The following is a 22,659-nucleotide window of genomic DNA, read 5'->3' as shown; positions in this document are numbered from 1 at the left end:
TTAAGTGTGTGTATGCATGTATGTATATGTTTGTTGGTATGTAAGAAAATATAATCCGTGTGTATTATACAACATATAACATATTGATCTGACAAGGATTTAATCTCAGGGACATCTTTCAGATTTAACTAACTATGCTACTTTGTATAAAAATTGTCTAGGCACTATCAAATATTATGGTAAATTAAGAAAAAGCCCTAGTGGGCAACAGCTGAAGGGTTAATACGCTGCTCAGCTTCAGTTTAATTGGGCTGCCATGTTCATATTGTGTTCACAGTAAGGCTTAGCTGGAGAGAGCCTGGATTTGACAGAGAGCACAGAGCCTTTGTATAGTTACAGTGCAGTACACTGAGCTGGAGGGTTTCAAATAAGATGGGCCCTGTGAAGACAAATAGATCTGGGGAATCAAGACTTGACTACTATGTCTCTTATGTTAACTGCTATAGCGTAGGTCCATTCAGTTTTGTTGTTTTTGTTTTTTCGTGCATGATTTATATTCTTCTTTGAATTGTTCTGGTATTGAATTTTGTTTAGTACTGACTTCGGTTAAGGATCAGTGTAGGTTTCCAAGTTTGTTTTTTTCCAAGTTTTTTTTTTTTTTTTTCATTTGCTTTCCTGTAAAACATGCAGGTTTGTGAAAATTCATGTCTGAGCTAAAAATAGATTATTCATAGTTCATATGAACAGTTGCATAATTATCTTTGTTCTTACAGTGTTTTGAGGGTCTAGTAATTTACAATTAATATTTGTAATATATTTCAGATATATTTTTACTTAGGTAGAGCTATATCCAAACCTCTAGTATTCTATTAAAATCTGAGCTGCAAAACTTAAAGGCATTTTAATACTTTATAATGCCTCTATAAAATATATCTTCAAAGGGAGTGGGGAGTGTGTGTGTTTTATATTTTAAATGAAAAAAACTTTACGATGAAAAGTGTTTGAACTAAAGGGTTATGAATACAATTTGAAAATAGGCTTAAATTATGTCTTTTTAAAAAGATAACTAGATTGCAGTATACCTCAAATATAAAGTTTACTAACTTTATAGAGTGAAGATTTGTATTTGTTTTTAGTTGAAAGAATATATGTTCTTAGGGAATAAGTATAAAGATTGTACAATTTACGCAAATTATTTAAAGCAGTGTATGCGTTGTATAACAGTGGAAGTTGTTTAAATATGGGTAGTTTTCAAGAAATTTCATTGGCTCTGGATTTTTATAGATATATTGTCATCTTTATATGCAACATATTTAGATAGAATATGTTAAGCAATCGTTTTAAATGCATTGACAAGTACGTGATGTTGAACCTTCACTTATTTATCTCTGAACTTGGGTGAAAGAACCATGAGTAGGATTTGTTAAAAGAATCCTTTTTATTTTAAGCGACTCATTGATTTCAGTTTTATGATGCATGGTGCTTACGGGTTGTTGGTTTATTTTTAGTATCTTTTTAAGCCTGCCTTTGTTTTCCTATTAATGACCAGCCCAAATTAATATATTTGTTAGTTATATGACAATTTTTTCCATTGAGGGGTTTCCTGAGGTTAGATCATTTCAGCATTCGAAAGAACACATGCTGTTTCATCTTAGTATCTTTTCAAAGAGAGGGGTATCATTAGTTGTCTTTTGAGATGTTGTTTATCACACAGCACTGGTGTATTAATGACTTATGCTGTCTTGAAAAAATTGTAGGTGCTATTATGCCTCATAAAGCACAGCTGCACTGAATTATCATGTCAATTTGAAGTCATAATTTTGTGCACTCCTGAAAAACCTATTGAAGAGGCATCCTTGATTTTATTATATGATTATGTCATTCATCACACAGTATGTATGTCATTGATTTGCTAACAGACAAGCAGATCAATCTAGCAAGTTTTACTCATGCCCACTGGGACTACTCATGTGAGAAAATGTTGCAGGATTAAATTTAGGGCAGAAATCATCTGAATAAATTCCTTTATTTTTTGCAACTTTACAGCATAACTGCTAAATAAAGGTGAGACAATTATTGCCATTTGAAATACAATAACATGGATATCTACCTCCTCCAAAAATTCAGAACAACACATGCTGTCCTGTGTCACAGAACAACATGAATAATTCAGTGATGCAATTTGATTACTTAATTATAACATGTTATCCCTATAGAGACGTGGTGGCAAGTGTCTAAAACTCTGTTGCATGTGTTTTATAATCACTTTTTAACAATTGTTTTGTCCTGCGGTATATGCAACAACCAAAATATTAAACATATGTGTTGGAAGTGTATAGCTTACTAAAAGGCATCAGTAACTGTAGCATAAATATTAGAACATTCCATAGAATGTTTTGGTTTTTTTTCAAGCTACAGCGATCTCTGGTATAACAGTTTTGTATATAGCTGATGTTAATATTTACACTGTATTTTAAAGATAAGTTGACCAATATAGCCAAAGAACTTTGTATTCTTAAATACCCTAACATTTTTAACATAGAAAAATCATGTAGCTGATGTCACTTAGAGTTGTTTAAATCAGGAAGATTTACAGATTGAATGAGATTATTTGGATGTCAAACTGATATAAATGAGAGCACACTCAGCCCCAACTCTTTTGAAATAACTTGTATGGTACTATGGTTTAAAATGTGTGTTTTGTAAAATACTACAGTACTTACATTAAAATTTATCGTCAATTGGAAAACCTGAGGACCAGATCCTGCCTTACATTAAGGCCAGTTTTGCTATTGGTGTGCCACAAAGTGAGCTTAAAGCTTCCCTAAAGGGGATTTCCCCTGACATCGGAGAACCCTCAGGGGGTGTAACCTGGCATGGAGGGTGGAGACATAGCAAGGGTTGGAAGGTGTGGGACCCCTCCCGGCACCCAGACCCCTCTGCTGAGCCCCAACCACCTTCACCTGGAAGCCCCTGCAGAGTCCCATTGCTCCTGCACCTGGAACTCTTCCCCCCCCCCCCATGAGCTTCGTGCATCCAGATCCCCCCACACCTAGACCCCCCACTGAGCTGCCTGCAACCAGATTGTCCCACACAGAATCCTCTCACCCCACACCTGGCTCCTCCACACTGAGCTACTACACACTTGGATCCTGCCTGGTTGAGCCTGCCTGTTCCACACCTGGTGTGCCTGGCGCAGAGAGGCAGGGCCCCACGGTGGTTATGGGGCAGGCCCAGACCTTGTGCTGTGTCAGGTTTGGGTGCAGCCTCACTGCTAAGTCCATGTCCCAGGGGTGAGGGGGCTGCAGGGTGATCTCCCACCTTTGTGCAGCCAGTGGTCTGTGCTCCCCACTGCCATGCTGAAGCCTCTGCATTTATTTATTGACAAATAAAACTTGCAGAATTTTTTAAAATATTGTGTGCAGAATTTTTAATTTTTTGGCGCAGAATGCCCTCAGGAGTAATTGTGTGAGCATCCCCCAGACAGGGAACACACATACTCCAAAGGCGCCATCAAATATGTGCCCAGATTCTGTTTGTGAAGAGCCCCATGCCCAGCCTCCTATTTCTTTTATCAGAGGGAATGATCTTGAGGCTAAATGTAGCAGGCGTTGCTGGGTTAGATAATGGATGGCGGATAGCAAATGGTCCTCACTCCTGGGCTCTTTCAGCATGCCCCACTATGACCCTCTACACTTCCTGTCACAGAAAGACTGCAGAGTGACATCTCCATGAGGCTACAAGGGGATGCTCCTGAGGTGTCCTACTTCCTCCCTGATATCAGTTTCACATTTCACTCACTGTCCTTTATGCTGTTTTAAAATTATATTTGTAAGAAAAACACAGGAAACACAGAAAAATGAGAATATTTTGGAATGCCAAACATAAAATTGATGGTAGCTCACTTCTGTGGCAAGAATGAGTTGGAATGAACAACCCAACTTGGAAATGTGTATCAGAAGATCACTTCTTGCCTATAAGTTAATAGCAAAATACGTTTGGTTCAGAGATCTTTGAGGTTGATTGTTCTGATTTATTTAAGGTACGAATCAAATTGTCTAGCTCACGCTCTGGTTCTGCATGAATTGCATTATTGTGGCAGAAGGCAGTGGTTATACTACAGTGGGCAATTGTGGCAATTTCTGCTCTGTTACAGCAATGCAACTTCAATGTGGTTACACTGGTTTAACTAAGGGCAGAATGTTGCATATTACTTTCAGTGAGAGCCAAGTATGGGTATCTGATGGCATAATTTGGCCTGTGGTATCCAGTACTTTCCCATTACTACTGAGATTATTTTATCCAAAATATTCCTTTTGATCCCTCAGGATAAAGTGGGACAATAAATGTGAATAGTCGATTTGATGATGAGCAATTGGGCAGAATTAACTAAGTTGTAGTAGAGGTGGCTTTCGGAGAAAACAAAACAAAATGGAGGAATTTGCAAACTGCAAGGAGTAACTGGACTCCAGCCCACATGTGTAACCCATGCTTACACACTGTGGCTTTCTGTCCCTCTCAAGTGGCTGGTCTACATAGATGTTTGTCTGCTGCTGCCTTTGAACTAATAGACCTGGTTCTTTTAACTCAGGCAGAAGAAGCTCACCAGTTGTCCCGGGTTTGATCCCCCATTGCCAATGAGTGATTTGGGGCATCATATTAGATGTGTTTATATGGAAATGATTATTGCTGGAGAAAGAGAAGGTCAAATGGCAAATACTGGTTATTGGGTCAAGGATTAAGGAAGGAAGTGGAAAATGTAATTGAAAGTACACCTCTACCTCGATATAACGCTGTCCTCGGGAGCCAAAAAATCTTACCACATTATAGGTGAAACCGCATTATATCGAACTTGCTTTGATCCACCAGAGTGCGCATTCCCGCCCCCCCAGAGCACTGGTTTACCGCGTTATATCCGAATTCGTGTTATATTGGGTCACGTTATATCGAGGTAGCGGTGTATCTGGGATTATAGAATACCATTATTATTTGCATGGATATTATTTTTGCTTGACTGCTGTACTTTTTGATAGCCATATATGTGCAGGGTCCTTCCAAAATTTGGCCCAGAGGACTTAAATCCTGTTCCTTAATTGCCAGGCCTGAAATACTGCATTTCCATTGCTGGTGGGTGTAGGGAAAACTCTGCACCTCACTGGGCACTGCGATGCATAGCTCCATGGTGTCTTTACACAGTTTACTATGGAGGAGGCAGAAATATGGTCAAGTTAGGGATGTGAAAGGGAACAGTGAAGTCATACACAGCAGAGATCCATTGGCCCCAAAGGGGGAAGCATCTGTTGTTCTCACTCATACTAAATATTAAAACCAACAGTACAAGTCATGGTCTGGCCATGTGGGTGCCTCCGTCAAAGCTTGTGGTTTGAGGAAGGAAGATTCTATCCTTTGTAATACCTGGTTAGTCCTTCTCTTAGTTTAGACATTATTTTACCTCCACATGTTTACCCATAGTTTTTCTCTTTTACTTAGCATATCCTCATGGTACCAGGAGTTAGCTAATAGTTTGTAAGGTTCTTTGAGGTGAAATAGGTTTTTAAGTAGAAGTTGTTATTATTATTATTATTATAATTTATTTTTAAGTTGGCATCTTAGTCCAATCATTCTATGTCCCTTTCACCATCTGTTCATCCATAGTATCAGAGGCCACCTCTCCACATTATGGTTTATCTTCTATCTATTGAGCCTCTGGAAAATACAAAGAAGCTACATCCTTCAGTATTGCTATTTGTACAGCATTAAATATATGACTGCATTGATTATTATTACCTGAGTGTAGGGTTCTGTTCTGTTCCCTTAGCTCAAATTCATCTTAAACTCATTTCTGCAGTGTAGTGAGATATACTGAGAAGGTATACAAGGTAGCGTGGGGAATAGAAGCAAGAGGAAAGTGAAATGGTGGAGTGAATTTTGACCTATCCTGTTCTTGCCATGTTGATTTTTATGGAAAATATTGTTCCACTAAATAAAATGATTCAACACCAAAAAGAGAATGTTTCATAGAACAAAAAGAAGAGTGAGATATAAATAGCAGTGATCAAAATGCAGCTCTGAGATACATAATAAAATTCTAACCAATTCATGTACCAATATTGGTCTACATTGCCTTGACACTTGTAGGTCAAACACGTCTTCTCCCAGCTGTTCCAACTTTTGAAAGACATGTACATTTATCCTTATTCTTTCCAGCTGTATTAAACTGTACACAGTAGAACATCAATGATATCTACTAATGGCCTGGAGAGATTAGTGAATTGCTGACTCTTGTATTTTGAAAATTGTTCATTAATTATTTATGGTACTTCACTGTATTGTTCGATATATGATGTGTTTTCAAAAGTTATGTCTTAGTGATACAAGACCTCATTAGAGACCTTGGCTATTCAACTACTCCAAGAACTTGAAACAGCGCGATGGTTTTGTATTATATTGTGCATTAACCCAGACTGTGAAATAACTTTTAAGAAAATGTGGTTGTCCAGGAAGAAAATATAGTTGCTTCAATTTTTTTAGCCAACATAATTAGCCACATGCATTCTTCCAAAAGAGCAATTGAGAGGAACCTGAAATGGAATTTAGTAAAGCAATGGACTAAGCAGGAAGATCACTCATTTTTTCTGCAGTTTGGTGGCATCTAGAAAGAAATTGAGATGAGGAAGCCACTGTTTCCTTTTCAACTTCAGATCCCAGCAATCAGAATTCTTAAGTCAGGTTCTTGGGATTGCCTTCTGGACAATAAATAATAGCATTTTACCTGCACAGACTGCATTCTGGTTATTTTAGTTGGCCAGACAATGATATTGTTCCTTGCACCTACCAGCAAAGCCTTGATTAGCACAATTTTACTGTACGTTTATTAAATAGAAAAAAGCTCTCCTAAAAATCATGTTAAAAGGCCTGTCTGTACAAAGGCATTGCTTTCTTGGCATGGAGTACAATGTCTGCTTATTGTGTGGCATGTAGGTCCACTTCTTCTTTGGTTTTTAACACTTTTTATGAAAGGAGTTTGCCACTGCAAGATCCGGACACCATACTGGTTTAACTTCATCTGCATTTGCATCTGACCTTCCTCTCTCTTCCTCAGTCTCTTTCAGATCTTCTCTAATCCTGTTACTGTTATCTCCTTGTGCTTCCTGAAGGGAAGGCAAGGCTGCAAACAACTTTTGGGGCATGTCGCCCTTTGGAATGAAATGCTTTTCTTATTGAAATACCTTTTATTAAGAGCTTGTTGATTTTTCATATGTATTGGTGCTTTGCAGCAGAGTGGATATTATGCCCATGAATAATGCACTGAGGGACTGATTGAATGCTCACTGTAGTCAATGGGAGTCTCTCCATTGACTTCAATGGGCTTTGGGTTGGGACCCATACCAGGATAAAAAGGAAATATATTGGACTCGTTGGTGTTAGGCTGGTGTAAGCATGGCGCTAATGACAGCGGACAAAGGCTATATAGGTTTAGTTCTGTAAAGTAGCACCTAGTAATTACATTTATAGCAAGGTTTATAGACTTTACCCTGACAAATGGACTATCCTTTTAAAACAAGTTACCTGTTTGTGATTTAATTATGATAAACTATATTCCTAATGTATTATGATATTTTCATTGATTTAGGCAGGACTAAGAACTCTTCATGACATTGGCCCTGAAATTCGTCGAGCTATATCCTGTGACTTGCAAGATGATGAACCTGAAGAAAATAATCATGAGGAAGAGGAAGATATATATAAAGTAATTACTCAGAAAGTACCCACATGGCAGAACGTTTCATTATGTGTTTTTATATTTCTACAAGGAACTCATCAGAGCACTTGGACTGCATCTACCAGAATATTTTAAAAGATGATGTAAATATATTAACAAAAAACAATGTTAACAAAAGGACACATTCCATCTCCTTCAGAATTTAGCTGAAATATTTTTCCTATAGTCACCCCATTCAGGAAAAGTCACGAGAAAATACATGAGTCTTAAGCTATGCCCCAAAAGTCAACAATATCATGTTCTCTTAGGCCAATGGGGGAGCAAATTCCAGCATCAAAGGCCATGCACTTATACACCTTACCCCAGAAGTTCAAATCAAGCACTGGAAGTGAAAGTACCTCAATTAATCTCAGCTGTTACAATGGTAGATAGGAAAAGAGGCAGGGCCACCCGGGGGGGGGGGCAAATGGGGCAATTTGCCCCGGGCCCATAGGGGCCCCCACGAGAATATAGTATTCTATAATATTGCAACTTTTTTTTATGGAAGGGGCCCCCAAAATTGCTTTGCCCCAGGCCCCCTGAATCCTCTGGGCGGTCCTGGGAAGAGGTGGATTCTTATGTAGCCAGATTCCAGACTAAGACAGCATAGTTTAAAATCAGCACCTTGAATTGCACATAAAAGCCAATTGGAAGACTTGGGATAATAAGTATAAAATACTGACTACTGTGGCAGACACTTGTAATTAAGGGGGAATCTACTTTCTACATTAGATGCTCCTTCTGAGTTGTCTTCAGGGCACCCATGGAGAGCATGCTACAGCTGTCTACTCTAGGAGGTACTAAAAGCAATGAAAGTGGTGAGTTCCACATCCAAGAAACAAGGTCAAAGGTAGAGTTAGTCAAATAGTTAAAAAGCAGGTTTGTGAAAGTTTCTTCAGAAAGGAATGCCAGGTTCTGTTTATTATTTGTGGGGTCATGTTATTAATTTCTCATTAATATTTGGAAGGCTGTCATGTATTTGTTTAAATATATGCAAATTCAAAAATGTTCACAAATTTTAGCACAAGTGTTTATTCATGCAAAAATGCATTCAAGAAGTGCATTTATTAATTATTAACCCATTTAAAAATTTTCAAACATCCTTTTTTTTTGTTTGTTTTAAACAGAGGAATGGTGCCCTGTTTGGAAACCATATAAATCATGTTAGCAGTGATAGGAGAGATTCGTTTCAACAAATCAATACCACACACCGTCCCCTGCATGTCCAACGGCCTTCAATTCCATCTGCAAGTGATACTGAGAAAAATATGTACCACCAGGCCTCAAATTCTGTATTCCATAACCATCATAATCACAACTCAATAGGAAAGCATGTTCCAAACTCAACAAATGCCAATCTCAATAATGCCAATATGTCCAAAGTTGCTAATGGAAGGCACCCAAACATTGGAAATCATGAACATAGGTCCGAAAATGGATACCATTCATACTCCAGAGCTGATCATGAGAGGCATAGAAGATCAAACAGTAAGAGGTAAACTTTATGATATGTTTGTGTTCTGTAAATAAACATCCTACAGCATGTGCAATTGTTTAGAATGGTGTAGTGCTACTCCAAAACTCATACTGTACTACTTAAAACAAATAGCTCCTGATATATTAGGTGATAAGGATGGTGGTAGAGGTAGTAGTTGCTTTCATTTTTCTTTTCTATTGTATTGACAAATGAAACATGATTTAACATATAACTAATTTCTTACCCATATAGAAAAATATATTTAACACAATAGCCCATGTAATCTAGGAGTGTATTGTCTCAAAGTGTTAAAATACTGTTTTTTTTAAACAAATCCATTGGACAGTCACAGTATAGAACGAGTATAGTCACCATTAATAGTGAATTTCTGAAAATTATTTTAATTGTCTGATTAAAAAAATTTGTCTCCACATTTTTACGGCTTTCCTGGATAGAACACGCTATTATGAAACTTACATTAGGTAAGTGCATATTGTTTAAGACATATGTTTACATCATGAGACAACATAAAAGCTCCCAATGCTCTTACAATGGAAAAACAATAATAAAGTAGCCAGAGTTAGCTGGACACAAACTTAGAATAACTAAAGTATGGAATGAAAAGATATAAAATGATGACAAATTTGTGATCATTTTATTGGACTAATTTCGCCCCATGGCTATATGGTAAGTGACCGACATGGACTGATAAAGTTCAAGATTAGTAGAGAACTTGATCCTGCATTATTAAAATCAATGGCAATGACTTTAGTGGGCACAGGAGCATGCCCAAAGGGTAGTTCCTGTTTAAAAAATGTCAAGTTTAATCCTACTTCACTTAGACTGGAGGAGATAAAAAGTATGCAGTGTTAAAGGTATTATTGTAAGAATTATTTAATGATGGCTAACGATATTTATGGGCAAGAAAAAGAACCTATTTAGTGTTTGTCAGAGTTGCTTGCATCATGAATGTTAGAGGTCAGACAGAGGGCAGCTCCTGAAAAGTATTTCCTAATCTAGTAGTTTTTATGTTTAGAATTTGCATAGCTGTTTTTTCACACTTTGCTTTGGAAGACTTCACCAAGTGCTCTTATATTTTCGCTCAGTGTCAAATTTTAGGTATTTGAGAAACTTTTTCAAACATATACTGTAGACTTCCAGCTTGAAAGACTGATTTAAATGTGCTTGACTTTTCTAATTACTCAGTGTAACTACAGAAGCATAAAGAACAGGAGTACTTGTGGCACCTTAGAGACTAACACATTTATTAGAGCATAAGCTTTCGTGGGCTACAGCCCACTTCTTCGGATGCATAATCTACTATACTTCTATTAACACTTTAAAACAGAAAAGCAAAGACAGAATACCCATGTACCCATCTGTAGTCTAATGGAAGTTACTGTAAAGCATCAGTCCAGCTACGAGAGAACTTGTATGCCTGTCTTTATTTTTTTTTTTAAAAAGCTATGTTAAAAGTGCAGGTTTAAATAATACCGTTATGGATAAAGTATAGTGAAATCCCAAACCACTGTGTACCAATTGTAGGTCAGACTCTGGTGATGGGCATCTACCAACTATTTGCCGTGAAGATCATGAAGTTCGGGATTACTGCAATAATGATCATTATATGGGAGAGCAGGAATATTTTAGCGGAGAAGAGTATTATGAAGAAGACTATATGTTGTCAGGAAGCAGGTGAGATTATTAGTCTTAACTACAAAAAATGTCAATAAATTATGTACATACACCTAGTGTTACATGAAACACACTTTATACCTTAAAAATATCACTATTCCTTTCTTAGGGAAATAGAACAGTGAATGAGAATGCAAAATATACTCAAGCACATCTCATGTTGGGGTATGAAATGAGACCCCAGCAAATCCCTAATACATAATTCCAGAGCAGTGACGAAGGAATTTAGTTCATTTGGACTGTGAGAAACTCTACAGTCCAAAATCAAAGAAGCCCCTACATTTACTGGGGGAAAATTGAATACTGCTTGAGATAAATGAAGATTTAAGGCCTGCACCTGCTCCCAATGAAGTATATGACATAACTCCTGTTAACTTCAATGGCATCCTGTTAACTTCAACGGATCAGTCTCAGTTGGGGAAGCATTTAATGATGGTTCATTTGATTCCATAATCTCAGCAGAAGGAAGGATGATAATGAGACAGATAAACTATATGATGGACCCTGTATAGTATAACATGATCAAATAAAGTACAGGCACAACCTCCCTTTAACAATTCTAATCGCATCACCTTTTTCCATGTACCTGGAACAACCAGTTGATACTGTGATACCTGCCCTGGCCTTTGGGCACCACTGCATTATAAATATTTAGAATTACACATTTGTTTCACCCAAGTCACATCTTTCACAAGAATTTCATGGACTGAATTTGCAGAATTGCTGAATTTGTATTTATTACACATTCATAACCCTGAGTGAAATTCCAATTTACATTCATCTGAGTCCACACCCTTTCCCTTTTCTCCCTGCCCCCTACTCTAATTCCTGAGGTCCAGTTTTCCTCCCCAATTTCTCCCCATTTTTGGACTTGTTTGGATTTTCCCCCAGCCAAAATTTCCATTTGAAACTCATTTCTTACAGTTTTAATATTTCTGTGCTGCAGCATCCTTAGAAGGCCTGTTCTAACAACTTTCTTTTTGACCCAGTGTCGACCATTCCTGTGACTTTCACATTCAACAGTTTAACTTCTTTTATTGCTGTTACTTGCCCAGATTTAATCAAAAACTGTGTATGTATTCCATGTAGATCCAAGCTTTCCCCCTTCAGCTTGGATTCATACAGTTCCCTGAACTGGGCGAGGGGCAGTCATTAGGTAACTAGTAGGCCCTCTCCTGACTTTCCTTACATTTAGAACAATCTGTCTTTTCATGGTCTGTCATTTTACTGTGCTAACATTTCATGGAACAGGTCTCCTACTTTTTTGGCAACAGTCAATGTTCTCTGTTTTACAAACTGCTTGTAATCTTTTTTCAAACATGTCAAATGTTTCATACATCCTGTTAGAAACCCCTGTCTCATCATGAATTATACACAGATTTGTACTTGCAGGACTAAAGGTAGATTGTTTCCACCTTCCTTACAAAAGGCTACTATCATCTCTCCTAAGTTGCTATCTAGAAAGCTTCCAGTGGCTCAACCAATTCCACAGCCTCACAAAAGTCTCCTCAGCCTCCATGTGTTGGTTTTAATTTGCAAGGGCAGGTCCAGTACAACATCACTAGATGAATCCATTGCCTGCTTGTCCTAGATGTACATGTGCATATTCACATGTGCCAAACATAACAATCTTCTCTACTCCTAGTTCAGTTGGAGTCTCCACCTTCTTTTTTCTCCATGCCCTATCTGCACTCCAGACAACTCAGATTGGCAGCTGGCCCCAAATTGAATTACTCCATCCAAATTAGCAACCAAGCACCCCCTCTACTTTCATTTCATTTACCCATCCACTCATTTTGGATATAATATTAATCAGAGTCAAATAAGCCTCTTTTGAGATTTTTCCTTCAGAGAGGAGGCCTTTGTAATACTCAAGCAGCAACAGTCTGAACTGTTTGCGCTGAGCCCTGCAGATTACCCTGAAATCATAAGGAAAGGTGTGGGCAGGGGGGTGGGGGGGTGAGGAAAGAGTTTTGCTATTTTTAACCACAGGATAGTATTGAGGCCTTGAGTTGTAATCTTCTGTGATTAATAGTAACATTGACATCAAGGATTACATCTACGTGTTTTTTTACCAAGCATAATATTACTTAATAAAACCAATAAACTATGAAAGTTAATGTGTGACTTATTCTAAACAGACCAGCGTATGCCCATTTTCTCATAAGCAGTGCACAATCAGAAACAAATATGTAAATAATGAGTCATGTTTTTCCGAATGTTTTGTTTAGTTCTCATGCTGCGGCAAGAATCCGTGTAAGAACAATGCCTGGAGTCCTTTGGGCTGGTAAATGAAAAGATTAATGATCAGTTCATTGAAACTTCCCTTATTAACAATATGTTTCTTTAATTCAGGCATACGTATGACTATCACAACAGATATCACTGCAATGACTTAGATTTTGAGCGGCCAAAAGGTTACCATCACCCACATGGGTTTTTTGAGGAAGATGATTCACAGATCTGTTATGATTCAAAAAGATCTCCTAGGAGACGGTTGCTACCTCCAACACCTACATGTGAGTACAGTAAGAAAGTCTGTTTAAGTGCCTCAAATTTTTATCAGTGAATACAGTGTTCAGTTTTACATAGAAGCTTGGATGAAAAAAGAGAATATTCCTGTGGACCTTGACATCACCCTCACCATCACTCCTTGTGATTTTTGAGAGTAAATCCCCGATTAGTACATATATTTACCAACTTTGCAGACAACAGATGCAAATGTCTATCTTGAGGTGCAGCCCACAGAATCTAAAGATCCCAGCATATAACTGCATGTGTCTCTCTCATTCTCCCTTGCTTCCCTCATCCTTTCGTTGTTTCTTAAACATGATGTGACCGTCCTGCATTTTCTCTGCTTATAAAACTATAGCTAATATAGAAAACATTGCAAATGAACAAAGACCCTGGTATCCGTTTACTTTATGAGGTTAGTGGAAAATGGTCAGATAGGATGCAGCACAGGTTTGCCCTACATTGAGCTTGGATCAGGAAGTGTTTTTCTTTGCGCCCCTAAGGGAAACAAAGGTTTATTCATGTTCACAGGTTTATTATGTTGGTATAAATCAAACAGAACTATTGTCACTCCAGTGACTCTCCCGCTGGCACTTTCCATGACTCTTTCAAACCAGATACACCACCTGCTAATAGTATTATAGCTTTTATTTGGTTTTGGGGTTTTTTTTTTTTTTCAGATGAAAGCAACACCTGCTTTTCCATTTGTTTTTAATTTGGAAAAGGTGTTTTCTCAGTTCAGGGCATCTGCACCTGTATCTCCGCTCAGTGGGTAAGGGCACCCACGCTCAGGCCTCCACCTCCCTAGTCATTGCCTTTCTTGGGTGGAGACACATCTCCCTCCCTTCTCAGTGGGATATCTCCATGCTGAACAGTTCCCTGCCTTCACTCTGTATTTCTCAGCAAAGGCAGTCTGCCTAAACAGACTTGCTTGCTTTCTCTTCAGAGATGGATAACAGAGTGATTGCTAGAGATATGTTACCATGCAGTACTTCCTCTGCAAGTCTACAGAGAAAGCATATTAAAAACAATAAAAGAACTTGATTGTATTCTAATAATCTTACCAGGCATCATCCCAACATAGGGGTTAGGGGTATGGAACCGCTGCCATATGAGGAGAGATTAATAAGACTGGGACTTTTCAACTTGGAAAAGAGACGACTAAGGGGGGATATGATTGAGGTTTATAAAATCATGACTGGTGTGGAGAAAGTAAATAAGGAATTATTATTTACTCCTCATAACACACAAACTCGGGGTCACCAAATGAAATGAATAGGCAGCAGGTTTAAAACAAACAAAAGGAAGTATTTCTTCACACAACGCACAGTCAACCTGTGGAACTCTTTGCCAGAGGATGTTGTGAAGGCCAAGACTATAACAGGGTTCCAAAAAGAATAGATAAATTCATGGAGGATAGGTCCATCAATGGCTATTAGCCAGGATGGACAGGGATGGTGTTCCTAGCCTCTGTTTGTTAGAAGCTGGGAATGGGTGACAGGGGATGGATCACTTGATGATTACCAGTTCTGTTCATTCCCTCTGGGGCACCTGGCATTGGCCACTGTTGGAAGACAGGATACTGGGCTAGATGGATCTTTGGTCTGACCCACTATGGCCGTTCTTATATAATTTCAAATTGAATACAGCTAAAGTGGATTAATGGAGTTTTTCCCCCCGGTACTTTTGGGGGGTAGTATTGCCCTTTCAATGTGATTTTTTCAAATCCTATTAAAATATCTGGGTATTATTCATCATCAAGATTTCTTATTTGAAATTCAGACTAGATGCTCCATTTATTATCTCAGAAACATTACTAGAATTTAGTCTGTTTTTTCTCATGCGTGCAGAATGGTCATTTCTACTTTAGTTTCTATGTTGAAGTAGTGTGGTGTATTGCTACATAGACCAGACAATAAAACACTCTGTAGACTTCAAGTTTCACAGAATGCTGCCAGCACGTTTCTGACATGTACTCCTATTTTTCAGTCACTTTGTCCATTGCTCAAATCTTTACTTTGGCTTCCAACTAATTTTTGTATTACATCAAACATTGCTCCTCTCATCCTCCAAATCCCAGTGTAGTCCTGATTTATGTACAAGTCCAGCATAGATAGATTAGCAATGCCAGTCTTCTGGTGCATCTTAGAGGTACGCAAAGTACTTGGATCTTGATCTTTGAACTGTGATACTTCATGGGTATGAACCATTTTTTCCTTGTTTGGTTTGAGAAGCAAATAGTAACTCTGTTTTTAATGCTAGACATAAAACATATTTGATTTCTATTGCTTATTTTCTTCAGTGGGGAAGGGTCATTAAAATGCCCTGGGACTCATTATGTAAGAAATGCCAAATAAGCAAGGCCGGCTCCAGGGTTTTTGTCACCCCAAGCAGCCAAAAAAAAAAAAAAAAAGCCGCGATCGTGAACTGCGGCACTTCGGCGGCAACTCTACCACCGCTGCTTCAGTCTTCGGCAATTCGGCGGCTGGTCCTTCGCTCCGAGAGGGAGTGAGGGACCCGCCACCAAAGAGCCGGACATACCGCCCCTCTCCGTTGGCCGCCCCAAGCCCCTGCTTGCTGGGCTGGTGCCTGGAGTCGGCCCTGCAAATAAGAGCAGTTTTGATTCATAAAATGTGAAAATGCATAAAGCCCCCAAATCTGATAAGATTCAGAAGTGTGTCAAGAATAAGTTTTTGTTTAGGAGGGAAGTGTAATGGGGTCACTGCCACCCTCCCCAGGGTAGGGTTACCAGCTCTTTAAAGAAAAAACAGAAAACCATAATGAAAAGCAACAAATACATAAGCAGTTTTTGCAATAAGTTCTCTAATAATGCTATCTATGCAGGACTCTCACTTCTGAGCTTCATTAGCTTTTGCCTTTTGGACCTGTGGTGGTGGTGGTAGTGAGATAAAGCACAAAATCCCTATAAATCATCACACTGGAGAGTATAAATGTTGCTCTCCAAATATTCCCATGATTTCCTTCAAATGAGTGAGAAGTGAAGCTCCCAGAAAGTTACGAGCCTTCTGCTAAAGGCATCAAGAAAACACCAACTTAGAAAGGGACTCCTCTTCTGTCCTTCGGGGAAGCAGGCTCCTATATAGCTTTTCACCAGTCCCTCTGATAACAAAGATACTGGAAAATCTCAGGCTAGGTCTACACTACGGGGGGGGGGGTCGACCTAAGATACGCAACTTCAGCTACGTGAATAGCGTAGCTGAAGTTGCGTATTTTAGGTTGACTTACCTGGCTGTGAGGATGGCGGCGAGTCGACCGCTGCCGCGCCGCCGTCGACTCCGCTTCCGCCTCTTGCCGCGGTGGATTTCTGGAGTCGACGGCAGAGCCATCGGGGATCGATTTTATCGCGTCTTCACTAGACGCGATAAGTCGATCCCCAATAGATCGATTGCTACCCGCCGATCCGGCGGGTAGTGAAGACGTGCCCTCAGGCTCTTCCCCTCGGCCCAGTTAAGGGGGTTGCCTCTACATGGTTCAGATGAGAGTAGAATATATATACCCAGCTGTACATATAAGTGAGAAAGAAACCTTGAGCTAAAAAGTTCTCTATGGGCTCTTCTCTTCAGGAGAGGTGGAGTGGGAGATTTCTCTGTGGTAACAGCTTGTCAGCCCCATTTAGCTTTTTCTCATTAAAATGTTGGTGGGCTAAAGTCCTCCCAGTCAGACACTATTAATCTGATAAGTCCTTAAAGAAGATTTACCAGTAAAAGACTGTTCCATCTGATGTTCTTACCAGAAAAGACAGTTAGGGCCTTATTCTGTTCTAAGTTGCATCAAAGTAATGCTGGGGTAACCCAGTGAAGTCAATTGACTTAAACCAGTGCATTTTAGCACTTTAATACCCCAGCAGGGTTTAAAAGAAGGAAGATCAAACTAATTCATTTTAATTAATGTGAAGGATACATTCATGTGTACATTCAAAAACCGATATGTTACATTGGAGAATTTCTATTAGCATCCAAATATGATCCAAGTTAATGTAACACACTGTACCTTGGTTGAGTATTGCAGTTTGTTAGTAGATTGAGTTCTGGGAGCTCTGAGATTTGGGGCTGTACAGCAAAGATCAGGCCGTAAGGCCCAAATCCTCTAAGGTATTTAACCACCTAACTGTCTTTGAAGTCACTATATTTGAGGATCTGGATTTAAGTGCTTATTTCTTACCCACTATCTTCAAATTTTTGTACTTTTCAAAGGGATGCAAAGAATGGTTTTAAAGTATTGGTCTAAAGTTCCTTGCCATGGCTTTCCATGGACAGATTGCTATCTCCCAGGTTTTTCACCATGAAATCCACATATGATGGAATTTACCAGGATTATGGAAGTTGAAGTTGGACAAATTCAGACTGGAAATAAGAGTGTATATCATAAACAAATTAGGGTAATTAACTATTGGAATAGTTTATCAAGGGTCACAGCTGATTCTCCATCACTGGAAATTTTAAAATCAAGAGTGGATGTTTCTAAAAGATCTGCTCTAGGAATAATATTTGGGAAGTTCTGTGGCCTGTGTTATACAGGAGGTCAGACTAGATGATTACAATTGTCTTTTTTGGCCTTCAAATATGTTTTTTCTAATAGCATGGAATGGCTTCTTACTAGGGCTGTCAAGCAATTAAAAAAATTAATCGCGATTAATTGTGCGATTAAAAAAATTAATTAATTGCGCAATTAATCGCACAGTTAAACAGTAATAGAATACCATTTATTTAAATATTTTTGGATGTTTTCTACAGTTTCAAATATATTGATTTCAATTACAACACAGAATACAAAGTGTACAGTGCTCACTTTATATTTATTTTTGATTACAAGTATTTACACTGTAAAAAAAAACCAAAAGAAATAGTATTTTTCAATTCACCTAATACAAGTACATGCTGATGATGGGTTCTGCTCGATAACGATCCAAAGAAGAGCTGACCGACGCAGGTTCATTTTCATCATCAGAATCAGATGCCACCAGCAGAAGGTTGATTTTCTGTTTTGGTAGTTTCCGTATCTGAGTGTTGCTCTTTTAAGTCTTCTGAAAGCATACTCCACACCTCGTCCCTCTCAGATTTTGGATGGCACTTCAGATTCTTAAACCTAGGGTTGAGTGCTGTAGCTATTTTTAGAAATCTCACATTGGTACCTTCTTTGCGTTTTCTCATATCTGCAGTGAAAGTGTTCTTAAAACGAACATGTTCTGGGTCATCATCCGAGACTGCTATAACATGAAATATATGGCAGAATGCAGGTAAAACAGAACAAAGTCATACAATTCTCCCCCAAGGAGTTCAGTCACAAATGTAATTAACGCATTATTTTTTTAACGAGCATGATCAGCATGGAAGCATGTCCTCTAGAATGGTGGCCGAAGAATGAAGGGACATACGAATGTTTAGCATATCTGACACGTAAATACCTTGCAACGCCGGCTACAAAGTGCCATGCGAATGCCTGTTCTCACTTTCAGGTGACATTGTAAACAAGAAGCAGAAGGCATTATCTCCTGTAAATTTTAACCGTGCTTGTTTGTCTGAGCCATTGGCTGAAGTAGAGTTGAGTGGACTTGTAGGCTCTAAAGTTTTACATTGTTTTATTTTTGAATGCAGTTATTCTTTTGTACATAATTCTAGATTTGTAAATTACACTTTCATGATAAAGAGATTGCACTACAATACTTGTATGAGGTGTATTTGTAATAAAAATATAAAGTGAGCACTGTATACTTTGTATTCTGTGTTGTACTTGAAATCAATATAGTTTAAAATGTAGAAAACATCCAAAAATATTTAATAAATTTCAATTGGTATTATATTGATTAATCTTTTTAATCTCAATTAATTTTTTGAGTTAATTGCGTGAGTTAACTGTGATTAATTGACAGCCCTACTTCTTACCTGTCTCAATATTAAAAACATGTTTAGCACAAAAAACTACTACTTTGATTTGTGTAACATTTACAAAATTACACATTACATTGACCTGCAAAGAGCCAAGGATTTGGTAGTTTCCCCTGGAAACATGGTTCTTCAGCATGATGTAGCCTGATCTATAGATTATATATTTAGAGAGAGAGAGAGAGAGAGATTACTTAAGAATCCCCAGTTGCCACTTGGAGGGTCGACAGGTTCTTGTCCCAAGATCAGGCCCAGTATTATTCAAATTATCATACAGTTTGGAACCCCAATGTGCACAGGTGCAACACTCACACTATAGAAACTCCTCTATATTTACAAATAGTTTATTAATACATTTAGCACAGTCTCAAACACCGCAGATCAGTAAGGTAGATAGAGATACTACAGAATATACATCTGCAAACTCATATTCTCACACCATCCCTTGTAGAACAACCTGAAATGTTAGTCATCATCTTCCTCATCACCAGTGGCTATCATTCTGGCACCTCCCAGGGACTACATCTCCTTCTTCCCATCACCCCTAGGCTGGGATGTCACTTTTATAATATGTTGTGCTGATGCCACTATGTTTGATGCATATTCAGTAGGGGATTTCCGTATTTGTATTTCCTCACCTTACTAATGTATCTTTTTTCTAGAGGTTAATATATCAGTGATCTGAACTTATTGTTATATACATTAATTCATTACCATGGCCCTTCTGTGGTTAGGTATCTGTGGATGTAACTCATGTACCTGTTATATACGTCAATTCATTGCCATGACACTCATGTGGTTGGATCATGTATCTGTGGCCAGAACTTCCCTTTAAACACTCTATTTTCAGTTTCCCAATACTTAAATTTTGAACAGATAAACAGCCAATGGAAATCCTATCTGTTCAAAGGTCATAGGCCTTAAGTCTTATGCTAACTTGATGAAGCTAATGTGTTACAGGATACAGGCCTGTAGGTTCCTTGCATTACTGCTGAATGTAATGCAAAGCACTGAATATAATAAAGGCAAGCTAGCCCACGGGGCTACAATGAGGAACTTAAAGCTTCAGTGAAGAAAGAAAGAATTATTTTAACTATACACAAGAAGCTTACAATATACAGCTAAAGTCAAGCGCCTTTCCCAGTCTGTTCTAAAGTGCACACTTTGAACCCTTCCTGAATTTTAGCTCTATTAACAAACACAACTTCCCCCTCCTGTATATCCAGTTTGGGTATTGAGCTGCCTGCTTCAGTAAGTCAACAGAGCCCATTTAAATCTGCCCCATCAGGAGCAATACTTGCTAATAATCTGCAGGGTCACACTTGACCCATACTGGAATTTGGAAATACTTGACATTGAGAATGATCATCATCATTTTACTAATGAAACATTGTTACATTGTAGCAAATCGCCGCTCTTCCTTCAACTTTGAATGCCTCCGCAGACAAAGCAGTCAAGATGAGATACCTCTCTCTCCTACTTTCCACCACCGCACTGCTTTACCACTGCATTTAATGCAACAACAGGTAATTAAAAAATCTTTATTAACTGATGTTGAATTAGACCAATTTAGCATAGATCTTGTACCTCCTGGCTTCATGATTGTTTGAAAGCCCATTGGCCAGCTCTGTGCTTTGCCTGTGTACCTTGACTTACTTCCAACCAGTTGTGTACCTCACTGTCTTCGCTGTAGTTGCCAGAAACAAGGCCTCCTAAAGCTGTAGCTTCAGAAATGACAACTTCAGATATTGTAGATGATCTGACATCAACCAACAGAAATATTATTGGGGATGCCATAAAAATATGATGTTCCCAACCATTCTAAATGCCCCCAGATTAAGGAATATCATCAGGTACTTGGTCTTTTAGCCACTCTATTAATAGCACTGCTGTTCCTCAGGCTTTTTAACACAAGAGTATATTGGAACTGCTACAGGTATATGGTTATCCTACAGCTGATGCCCTTTCAAAGCCTTCCTCTGCAGCAACACTACCATCTATTTTACAAGCACTGCACTTTGCCATGCACAGGTTTACTTTTCATCTTTTCTTTCAGAGACGTTCGACTGGTCTTTTTTTCATGCAGTCTGAGATCTTGACAGCTGTTTCATTTTTTTAAATATATAAGCTGAGTCCCTTCAGGCCTATCAAATAAGGGATCAAGAGTAGTTAAAAATGACTAAACTGTACTGATGTCTATACCCTTGAATATAGAGTAATAGGTGGTCGCTGTAATGTATGACGATGGTGGAATCTGTGTTTGGAATAATGAAAACATTTTAAAACACTGGCAATATATACGATGTATACTAATAACCCTCACCACAGCTCCCTCCTTATACCGTACTCCATCTGCATGAATCAACTATCACTTACTGCTTTCATTGGTGTTTACTTTCTCATATGCCATTTAGTTTAAACTACATACTATATTCTGTGACGTGTTGAACTTCACTATGTTCTATGATTTCTAGATCAACGTTCAAATAGAATGAAATAGTTTGCTGTTGTATCGTGGGACAAATTTTCAGCAGTGTTAGTCCCCTTTACACTGCTCTGATTGTATGGTGGATGGCCCAGAGGGTTTGCTGGAGCCAGAGCAGCTCTTAGACTGAACTATATCATGCCATCTGGGCAGGCCCCAGGCAGCCAGAAAATACAAGGAGCTTAAAGCTAATTTAAAGCTTAAAACCAGCTTCTTCCTCACCTGTTCCTGCAGGAAGGAAGGGGCAAAGATCAGGGACTATAGTCTGTTTGCCTTACTTGCTGAATATTAGGGCTGTCGATTTATCGCAGTTAACTCACACGATTAATGCAAAAAAATTGAGATTATAAAATATTAATCGTGATTAATCACAGTTTTAATCGCACTGTTAAAAAATAGAATAGTAATTGAAATGTATAAAATATTTTGGATGTTTTTCTACATTTTCATATATATTGTATTATATGTTGTAACTGAAATCAAAGTGTATAGTTTTGATTATAAATATTTGCACTGTAAAAACGATAAACAAAAGAAATAGTATTTTTTAATTCACCTCATACAAGTACTGTAGTGCAATCTGTTGTGAAAATGCAACTTACAAATGTAGATTTTTTTTTTGTTATATAACTGCACTCAAAAACAAAACAATTTAAAACTTCAGCGCCTACAAGTCCATACAGTCCTACTTCTTTTTCAGCCAATCACTAACAGAGAAACAAGTTTGTTTATATTTACAGGAGATAATGCTGCCCTCTTCTTCTTTACAATGTCACCAGAAAGTGAGAACAGGCGTTTGCCTGGCACTTTTGTAGCTGGCATCAGGGCCGGCTCTAGGATTTTTGCCGCCCAAAGCAAAAACAATTTTGGCCGTCCCCCCCCC

General features: G+C 38.4%; 1 protein-coding gene across 2 annotated transcripts in view; it reads left to right on the top strand.

Moving 5' to 3' along the window:
- CACNA1D (calcium voltage-gated channel subunit alpha1 D) overlaps positions 1 to 22,659 on the top strand; it is a 327,298-nt gene that overhangs the window by 298,839 nt on the left and 5,800 nt on the right. The window contains exons 39-44 of one of the 2 annotated variants that reach the window (XM_026650300.2): positions 7,574 to 7,690; positions 8,830 to 9,197; positions 9,635 to 9,661; positions 10,725 to 10,874; positions 13,230 to 13,393; positions 20,696 to 20,817. In XM_026650300.2, coding sequence (XP_026506085.1) covers positions 7,574 to 7,690; positions 8,830 to 9,197; positions 9,635 to 9,661; positions 10,725 to 10,874; positions 13,230 to 13,393; positions 20,696 to 20,817 — 948 coding nt within the window. The remainder of the gene's footprint in view (positions 1 to 7,573; positions 7,691 to 8,829; positions 9,198 to 9,634; positions 9,662 to 10,724; positions 10,875 to 13,229; positions 13,394 to 20,695; positions 20,818 to 22,659) is intronic. The other variant, XM_026650299.2, reaches the window with a different exon arrangement.

This window comes from Terrapene carolina, unplaced genomic scaffold (assembly GCF_002925995.2).
Source record: "Terrapene carolina triunguis isolate 2854851 unplaced genomic scaffold, T_m_triunguis-2.0 Scaffold89, whole genome shotgun sequence".
In the NCBI taxonomy this organism is placed as follows: Eukaryota; Metazoa; Chordata; order Testudines; family Emydidae; genus Terrapene; species Terrapene triunguis.
Note: the sequence above shows the minus strand (reverse complement) of the source record. Positions and strands in the feature narration are given on the sequence as shown.